The 10,019-nt window shown below is 40.6% G+C and overlaps 1 protein-coding gene across 1 annotated transcript; it reads right to left on the bottom strand.

Moving 5' to 3' along the window:
• Positions 1–220: 220 nt before the first annotated feature.
• LOC114090063 (zinc finger protein 709-like) lies at positions 221–8,704 on the bottom strand. The gene is made up of 4 exons (XM_071609770.1): positions 8,639–8,704; positions 3,883–4,009; positions 3,611–3,671; positions 221–2,279 (listed from the first exon to the last, which is right to left on the bottom strand). The coding sequence occupies exons 1-4, from the start codon at positions 8,639–8,641 to the stop codon at positions 1,067–1,069; spliced, it is 1,404 nt and encodes a 467-aa protein (XP_071465871.1). The 5' UTR covers positions 8,642–8,704; the 3' UTR covers positions 221–1,066.
• Between the last annotated feature and the right edge of the window lie 1,315 nt (positions 8,705–10,019).

Below are 10,019 nucleotides of genomic sequence, written 5' to 3' on the forward strand. Positions count from 1 at the left end.
GCTTGTAATTCCAACTCAGGAGGCTAAGGCAAGCCTCAGAAACCTAGCATGATCCTGTCTCAAAATAAAAAATAAGAAGAACTGGAGATGTAGCTCAGTAGGAAAGAGCCCCTGGGGATCAATCCCTGGTACTAAAATAAGAAAAAAGGAGAAAAACTTTGCTCCCCGATTTAAAAACATACTATTACCAGGTGTGATGGTGCATGTGTCATCCCAGAAGTTCACGAGGCTGAGACAGGGATCACAAGTTCAAAGCCACCCTCAGCAATTAAACAAAGTTCTAAGCAACTTAGCAAGACCCCGTCTCAAAATGAAAACAAAATACTACCTATTAAACTTATACAGTATTGCTTGAACAAAACAAAATTATGTCACCTCAACATTTATTTTCAAGAGTAAAATTGGCAATACCCCAGAGATTTAATTTATGAAACACTGATAAACACACACACAAATATATTTTATTTCCTTCAGCTTGTGTATTTTCTGAAGCATGCTACAAAACTTACTTTGCTTCAAGCTCTTCATATTATTTGCATTTATAAGATCCCACTACATGTGGCACTTCCACAGGACTTAGAAAGTTATTTCTTATAACTGATGGCTTTTTGTATTTTCATTTATAAGGCTTTAATCCAATGTGCATTCTTACACAGAGGCCAACTGAAGACTTATGTGCACCTCTTTTATTCTAGATTTCTTTCCATGTTGTGTTCTTTTAGGTCTGTGAATTGAACCAAGATGACTAAAGGCATTCCCATGTGCTTTACATGTATAAAAGGGCTCTCCACTCTGCATTCTCATTTTTGCTAAAAGGCCACAGGATAGTAAAAGACTTCCCACATTTCACATTTAAGGTTATTCTTTAGTGTGAGTTCTTTTTTTAATATTTATTTTTTAGTTATAGTTGGAAACAATACCTTTATTTCACTTATTTATTCTTATGTGGTGCTAAGGATCGAACCCCAGCCCCAGTGTGAGTTCTTTCATGTTTGTAAAAGGAACTGGATTGATTGAAGGCCTTTCCACATTGCCTACACACATAGGGCTTCTCACCAGTGTGAGTTCATTCATGTATATGAATGTAACCAGATGAACTAAAGGCTTTCCCACATTGCTTACATACATAGGGTTTCTCTCCAGTGTGAGTCCTTTCATGTTTTTTGAGGGAACTGGGATGATAGTAGCCTTTCCCACACTGCTTACATATATAGGGTTTCTCTTCACTGTGAGTTCTTTCATGTATCTGAGTGTAACTGGAAGAACTAAAGGCTTTCCCACATTGTTTGCATACAAAGGGTTTCTCTCCAGTGTGAGTTCTTTCATGTATTTGAACATAACTGGAAGAACCAAAGGCTTTCCCACATTGCCTACATACAAAGGGTTTCTCTCCAGTGTGAGTTCTGCTATGTCTTAGAAAGGAACTATAATCAACAAAAGCTTTCCCACATTGCCTACATACATAGGCTTTCTTTGCCGTGTGAGTTTTTTCATGTTTTCTGAAGGAACCGGGAACACAGAAAGCTTTCCCACACTGGTTACAAACATATGGTTTCTCTCCACTATGAGTTTGTTCATGTCTTCGAAAATTACTCAAAGAAAAGAAGGCTCTCCCACATTGCTTACATTCATAGGGTTTCTCTCCACTGTGAATTCTTTCATGTGTTCGAATGGAACTGTAATCCCTGAAGCCTTTACCACATTGTTTACATACATGGGGTTTCTCTCCAGTGTGAGTCCTTTCATGTTTCCGAACAGAACTGGAACAGGCAAAAGATTCCCCACATTGCTTATATTTATAGGGTTTCTCTCCAGTGTGAGTTCTTTCATGTATTTGAATATAACTGGAAAAACTGAAGGTTTTCCCACATTGCTTACATTCATGGTGTTTATTTCCACTGTGAATTCTTTCATGCTTCAGAAAACATTTGGTAAAACTGAAGGTTTTCCCACATTGCTTACATTCATGGTGTTTATTTCCACTGTGAATTCTTTCATGCTTAAGAAAACATTTGGTAAAACTGAAGGCTTTCCCATGTTCCTTACATTGATAAGGTTTCTCTCCATATTTCCAATATTCATATGGTTTGTATCCAGAGTGAGTTCTGTGTGTATCATTTAAGGATGAATGACCAACGAGGACTTTTCTACACACATGCCTTTCATCTGGTTTTATTGAAGGAGTTTTCTTATTCAGGAAAGGATCTGCAGACCAGCTGAATACTTTTCCACATTTGCTACCTAGTTTATGTTCAAAGAGTCTCTCTACAACTTGACTTCTGTAAAGGAAAAAAAAATAGAAGCAGTACATAACAAATGATTTGTTTATTAATGAGACATGCTCTTTTTATGTACGAATATCTGAACATGAATGTCCTGAATGTCCTGCACTATAGGTTAAGAATAGTTATCATCAAAACAGTGGTATTCACATCAGGTTTCTTTTTTCTTTTCTTACTTTTTTTTTTTTTTTGTGTGTGTGTGGTACTGGAGACAGAAGCAGGGTCTTGTACCTGCAAGGCAAGAGTTCTACCACTGAGATACATCCCCAATCCTTTTTGAGACAGGGTCTCAATTTGTTGAGGCTGGCCTCAAATTTCTGATCCTTCTGTATTTCTTTCACAAGAGATTACAGGCAGGAATTACTATACCAGCTCATATGAGGTTTCTAATACTATTTCCCAGGTAATTATTTGACTACACTGAATGTTTATATCACATTGAAATACAGTTGAGTGTTACTTATTGTTTTAGATAGCTTTTCACTGCTGTGGCTAAAAAACTTGGTGAGAACAACTTTAGAGGAGGAAAAGTTTATTTGAGGGCTCATAGTTTCAGAGGTCTCAGTCCATAAACAACTGGCTGGGGCTTGAGGTAAGGCTTAACATCATAGTGGAAGAGTGTGGTGGAAGGAACTGGCTCATATGATAATCAAGAAGCAGAGAAAGAGACACTATTTGCCAGATACAAAATATATGCCCCAAAGGCACACTCACAATGCCCACCTCCTCCAGCTATGCACTACTTGCCTCTAGTTACCACTCAGTTAACGCATGATTAACTCACTGATTGGGTTAAGGCTCTCATAACCCAATCATTTCTCCTCTAAACCATCTTACATTGTCTCACATGAACTTTTGGGAGACACCTCACATCCAAACCATAACACTTATGCAAAAATTTCAAGACCAAATCCATTTTGGATTTTGAAATATTTGCATGTACATAATGAGATCTTGAAGCTGTGCCCCACCTTAAACACAAAATTTACTTTTATATCATATATACCTTACACCCACACCTGCAAGGAATTTCATACATCATTTTTAATAATATTGTGCATGGAACAAAGTTCATATACATTAAGACATCAGAAAAATATCACTTGTGTTGACATGATATTGGTGCTTCACATGTTTCCAACATTGGAACATCTTTTTATTTTGGATTTTTCAATTATGGATGTTCAACTTGTATGCATTTTAAAAAATATTTTGAGATTTAATCAATTTGAAGCTGAAGTTATTTTTCCTCATTTGCTCATTTTTAAAATTTCCTGTCACTCCAGGATTCTTGAGGGACACTGCTTTCTTTTGTGAGTGTAAATTACCTTAGATTTCTCCTGCAGTTTTTGTAGTCATTTTTAATGCTCTCATCTTCCTGTCCTCTTCCTAAGAGTAGACAAAAAAATCATTATGAATTACTACAGTGTTATAGAAATTACTACAGTGTTAAATCCTAGGTAGGTTCATGGTATAATGTGCTCATGACTGGAATATTCATCAAAGTTTTCCTTTACTTAGTCCAAATCATGAAGCAACATTGATGACAAGAAACACTTGTTCTCTGATTGATTATATAAGGCAATGATGTTACTCTTACCTAGAGAAGCCAGGTTCCTGAAGGTTTCCCGCATCACATTTCTGTACAGCTTCTTTTGAGAAGGATCCAGCAAAGCCCACTCCTCCAGGGTGAAGTTCACAGTCACATCCTCAAAGGTCACTGACTCCTAAAACATCCCACACATTTCCAGCAGGAAAGGTGAGACTTGCTTTACTGGAAATCCATATTCACTACATAGTAAGATAACATGATTCTATGTTCTCTAAATGTTCATTCCATATTACTCAGTCATAAAGAAGAATGACATTACAGCATTTGAATTGGAGACTATCGTGCTAATGAAATAAGCCAATTCCCAAAATCAAAGGCCAAATGTTGTTTCCGATATGTGGATGCTATCATACAATAAGGGGTGGGGGATGGATGAATAGAAGTTCATTGGGTTAGATAAAGGGGAATGAAGAGAAGGGAGGGGGGAGGGAATCGAAAAGACAGTAGAATGAATCAGACATAACTTTCCTCTGATCATATAAGAATATACAATCAGGGTAACTCCACATCATGTACAAACACAAGAATAGGAAGTTAAACTCCACGTATGTATAATATGTCAAAATATAGTCTATTGTCATGTATAATTAAAAATAACAAATTAAAAATCTTTAAAAAATGTTCATTCCACTTCTTGGTCATCACACTAATTCTGACACTAGACTAGGGAACCATTAGTAAAGTGACAGCAGAACAAGAACACCTGTCATGCTGCTGGGTCACCCAACTTCTCTTTGTACAGAGTGTGCACAGCACCTCTCACAACAAACTACTACTACTCAGTGTTCACAAGAGAGTTAACAGCATCTGTACTGAGATTGCATGTTCTCAGAAATGCTTGAGAACAGAGTTTGACCTTTGCTAGTGTGTTTGGGAACTGCTCTTGGGATGGATCTCAGAATCCTACCTTTAAAGAGGGGTTAGCTGTTCCTAACCAGTTTCTGCCACCACATGATATTTGTCTAACTCCTACTGTCCCTGTGAATGTTTGCAGGTTTCTGACAGGTTCATCAGAGGAAGCCTACCTGATAAGCCCCCAAAGTACACTATGGATGATGAATTTCTAATGAGCAAGTCTGGTAGATATTATTTAATACCTCTTGTCACAACTTGTTACTTAGGGAACTGAGCACATCATCTGTGATTGTACAGAGACAACTTTGGAAGTTTCTAATTGTTTCTTATAGGCAAACCTTAATTAAATACTAAGACTCATGGAGAACAGTTTACTAGGCTAAAAGAAAAATGTTATAGTTTTTATTTGAGATGTAAAGGGACAATGAAATTAGGGAAAAGATAGCCCATGTTTTTAGAAAGAGCTCAATATTACGAAGATGTCACTTCTCATACATATGTACAAAATTCTATAATTCCAAAAACACACTTTTGACTTGACAACAAAATGTCTAATGATGTTTAAAATCTTTTTTTTTTCTGTTTTTTTAAATTTTGAGACCAGATCTCACTAAATTGCTTAGGGCCTTGCAAAACTGAAGCTGGTATCAAACTTGCAATCTTCATGCCTCAGGAGGATTACAGGCATTACAGGCATTCACCACAATGCACTGGCTGATTGTTTAAAGTCTTTGGGACAAGAAAAGTGATAGCTTACCTAACCTGGTCTGAGTTTCCTGTCAGCTCCAAAAAAAAAACAAGGAGTCCCCAGCCTTTTCATCATTTTATCTTGATGTGAGGCACAAAGGGAAGGAGTGTTGAGGGTTAAATACTGCCACAAAACATCCAAAAAAGGAATTAACATTTTTCCACTTTCTAGAATAGCATGGAAGCATATAGAAGAGGATATTCCTGTCCACAGAGGAAAAACACAAAGAAATTTAAAATCAACAACTCTTCTAAACTTGGAGAAGTAAGGTGGTATTCACTATAGCTTAATATTTCAAAATCCAACATTTTCCTACATATCAAATACAAACAACTGGATTTGAAATTAAAACCACAACACTATTTATACAGGAGAGAGAAACAATTTAATATAACATGAAAGCCTACACCAAATGTCATCGACAAAACCAAAATATAAACATAGAGATGCTGTTTATAATAGCTGGACAAAAATTAGATTTATTAGGGCTGGGGTTGTGGCTCAGTGGTAGAGCACTTGCCTAGTATGTTTGAGGCACTGGGTTTGATTCTCAGCACTACATATAAAAGTCAGATGATAAATTCATATGCTACCAAAATTCCTTACTAGCTGGGTGTGGTGGCCCCTGCCTATAATCTCAGCAACTGGGGAAGCTGAGGCAGGAGGATCATAGTTCAAGACCAGTCTGGACAACTTAATGAGACCCTATCTCAAGGGGGGGAAAAAAAAAAGACTAGAGATGGAGTTCAGTGATAAGAGTGCCCCAAGTTCAATCACCAATACTTGAAAAGAAAAAAAAAAATCTCTAATGCCTTTAAATTTATCCATCACTCTATCACCTACACATTATTATCCAAAGTACATGTATGAAGACATGAATTGGTGTGAATATACTTTCTATACAACCAGAGATATGAAAATTTGTGCTCTATATGTGTAATAGGAATTGTAATGTCATATATAAACAAAAAATTAATCTAAAAACTCTGCTTAGTAATAAAACACATGAGAAAGCTATAAAGAATACCAAAAACTGCATCTTGTGGTCATCTCTGGGTACAAACAAAGATGAAATCAGGAAGACACACCAGAAGTAACCTATTTATTCACCTGCATGGTGAGTCCTCCAATATTTATATTCTTACCTAAATTCAGTATGAAACTCATCATCCCACTCTCAGGTTCCAAACAAGAAAATCACCATACTGCACTAACATTAAAAAGGACAATTCTTAAATGGTGACGTAAACTGCTATTTTTTGAGAAGGACAATTATATCAAGGAAACAAAAGAAAGCAATAGGTTTCACAGGTCAAACACACTCCTAAATTTATAGACCACTCTCACTGTGCAGTTGCAGCCCAGGGGGGCTTCCTCCCACAATGTGCGGGGAAACCTGAGTAGCCAGGAAATGGAATTCTGGAATCTCCCCACACTATACTTGCCCCTCCTCTCAGCATAAAAAAATCTCCCTCCTCCACAGGTTCGATTCTGACAAGTGACCAAACTATCACTCAAAGCAATTGGAAAATTCCAACCTGTTGTGTTTTATCGACATCACTTCTGACTCCAAAGGTGTGCTGTTTGCTCAACACCAACCAATTCTCCAAGAAAGTGTCCCACAATTTAATTCTGATACCACCCAGATTTAGCACAGTCCTGAAAAATTCAGGGTTCAGTCTGACCACTGTCTCCACTGCAGATGCCAGTTCAAAGGAGGTGTTTGCTCTGTCTGGTCACCAATTCCCATAGAAGTTAAAGAAAGGTAACACCTTGAGTTTCCTCATTAGCATAAATTCAGACATTGCCTGAAAGAGGCTTATGATAACTAATCAAAGAGATTCCTACTGTTCAGAAATTCCGAGGGTTAAGCTTGCCAGAAGCTGGGACAAAGACCATTTGTTGTTGTTGTTTATTATACTATACACCAAAATAAAACCTCAAATTCATAAGCCATTTTCTCCAGCAGATAGACACCAAAGGTGTCTCTCAGACTGTACCTCACAGGTTTTCTCAATTAACATACATTGCACTCTGACCAGACTAACACTGTGAATATAAAAGCAAACAGCATAAAATGTTGAATTTTAACCAAGAGCTCTAATCTTGGTAAAGAGCAGTGATCAAAAATCTCCTACCTCCAGTACTTTGATTTGGAGAAACATCCTACCCCAAACGAACACTATCCCTTTACACTTAGAAAATGTTCCCATTTTTTTTTTTTTTTAAACCAACAAGGCCAGATACACGCTTTACAAATTCCCACTTTGGGCTTAATGATTAACTAAACTGATCAGTAGAAAAGAAACAAAACACTTAAATAAGCAAACTTTCCTTGTATCTCTCCTTTTTCCAGGTCTGACCCACCACATAAACCCCTCTTTAGCGTTACCCAAGCACAGGCGGACCTCAGGGGGAAAGTTCTCCTCTCCCCTAACTTTTCCTACCTACTCTTCTTTCCTACTCCCTACAAAAGAAAAGCCCTCTTCTGCCTTTGTATGCTTGCAAACCATACGGTTAGGACTTTTTCACCAATACTTCCAGGTGGTCACTTATGTCAATCACTTCGTTTTTAAAAACGAGGTGTAGTAACAGTCTAAGGACAGTATCAATGTGTCCTCTTCCACCTCAACCCCAACCGTGTTGAAGCGGAAGACCCCCTCTCCAAGGAGTCTGGCTTCGTGGAGAAGCACCTGGTAAATCAGAGATTGACTGGCAGCCAGCCCTAAGAAGCACTGGAAGATTGTGGATTTGAGACCTTCCTTCGCAAACATGTAGGAATTCCGGGCAATTAAGTATGCCACGGGGGAAAATGAGAAAAAGCTGGCGGCTCCCCAATCCCGCAGCTCCTCCCGCGCACGAGCCCACACGCGAGTCCGTGTCTCCCCGGGACCCTCCCGCCGACACCGCATTCTGGGGAGAGCGGGACTCCGGGCTGGCCCAAGTCGCCGCGCAGGGATGGGACAGGACGCCGGGGTCCCGGCTGCCAGGTCAGCCCCACGGCGAGGTCGGAAGGACCGAGGGCCGAGCGACGCCAGCGGCGGACTCATTCACCGGCTCCGGGGCCGACGTGGGGGGCCGGTCCCTCCGCCGCTCCCGCCGGCTCTCCTTCCCCACCCCGGCCCGCTCCCCAACACTGACCATTTCCGGCTTCCGGGGTCGCCCGGAGTCCTCCCGACGGTAACTGGCATCAGTGGACGTCACAAAGCGAAGGAGGCTGAGGCGCTGGCGTCTCTCAGAACAGCTGACCACCCGCCCGCCCGTCGCTGCGGCGCCTCAAATACGGACCCTTCAGAGTCTGGACCGCCCCTCCCGCCGCCGGGGCTCCTGATTGGACAGTTCGTACGGCCCCGCGCCCCGCGCCTCTGATTGGCTAGTGCTCCAGGACCCGCTCCCTAGGACCCGAACGACAGGAGCGGTCCCCTAACTTGGCAGATTCTGGCTACAGCACTTACCCGGCCTTGCTTCCTCCCCAGCACAGACCTGGCTCAGGCTGAGGATAAGGGGAACTTGCTCCTGGCTTTCCCGAGCGGTCAACCGCTTCCTATTGTAACTCAGCGGTCTCGCTTCTTCTTCCTGGAAATGGGGTCATAAGCATGCTCAAGGAATTCCAGACGGTGCCCACTGCCGCCTTTTCTGCGTCTAAGCCCACCCTGTCCTCTGCAGTCTGGTCTCCTCATAAAAGCCAGAGAACTCTCTATACTCAGAAATCTGGCTAATCATTCATGCTTAAAACCAACCTACTGTTACACTTTGGAAACATGTTTGGCAGTATCTATGCAAGCTGATGGAGGCCTCCCCTATGACCCAGCAATTACATTCCCAGGTAGACCCAAAGAGCCCATGAGATTTCCTGCTAAGGACACATAGTAGGCATTCATGAGAACTCCAAATTAGAAATAACAAACACCCATGGATATGTTCAGAGATATCAAAGATTATTTCTGAACGCTTTTAAAAATTTTTAGGGTTTCCTACTTCCCTAAGAACAAACTTTTCAAGTGGACTTCGTGGTCATCTGTGCTCTTGAACTCTGACCTGTCTGCCTTCATCAGGACTCCCTCAGCCAGTTTCACCTGGCTAGAACTCAGTGGACATCCCATTATTCCAAACACACCAGCTCTATCACCCTGAGCCTGTGCACTTGCTGTTCCTTCTACCTGGAAACTCCCCATCCATCAGCCTGCTTCATCTGAATCACAAGTGCATGCATTTCCATTTTACACATCACTCCCTCCAGACACTTTCTCTAAGCCCCTAGCTAGCTCTTAGAACTACACTTAGCCCCTATAGATGTCTAGGTTTCTCATTACAACTCTGACCATTTGGTCATCTCTTGATACAGGAGAGCTTCCAAAACTGAACCATGAGAAGCAGAGGACAGAGAATTCCTTTCTTCTTAATCACTGCTGACTCACAGCACCCCGAATATTTCCATATCAAATGAGCATGAAACTGACATTTATTGACTCTGAGAAAAACTCTATGAGGACAAGAGGCTGTAAGAACACAGAAGGAGTGT

The sequence above is a fragment of the Marmota flaviventris genome, chromosome 1 (assembly GCF_047511675.1).
Source record: "Marmota flaviventris isolate mMarFla1 chromosome 1, mMarFla1.hap1, whole genome shotgun sequence".
NCBI lineage: Eukaryota > Metazoa > Chordata > Mammalia > Rodentia > Sciuridae > Marmota > Marmota flaviventris.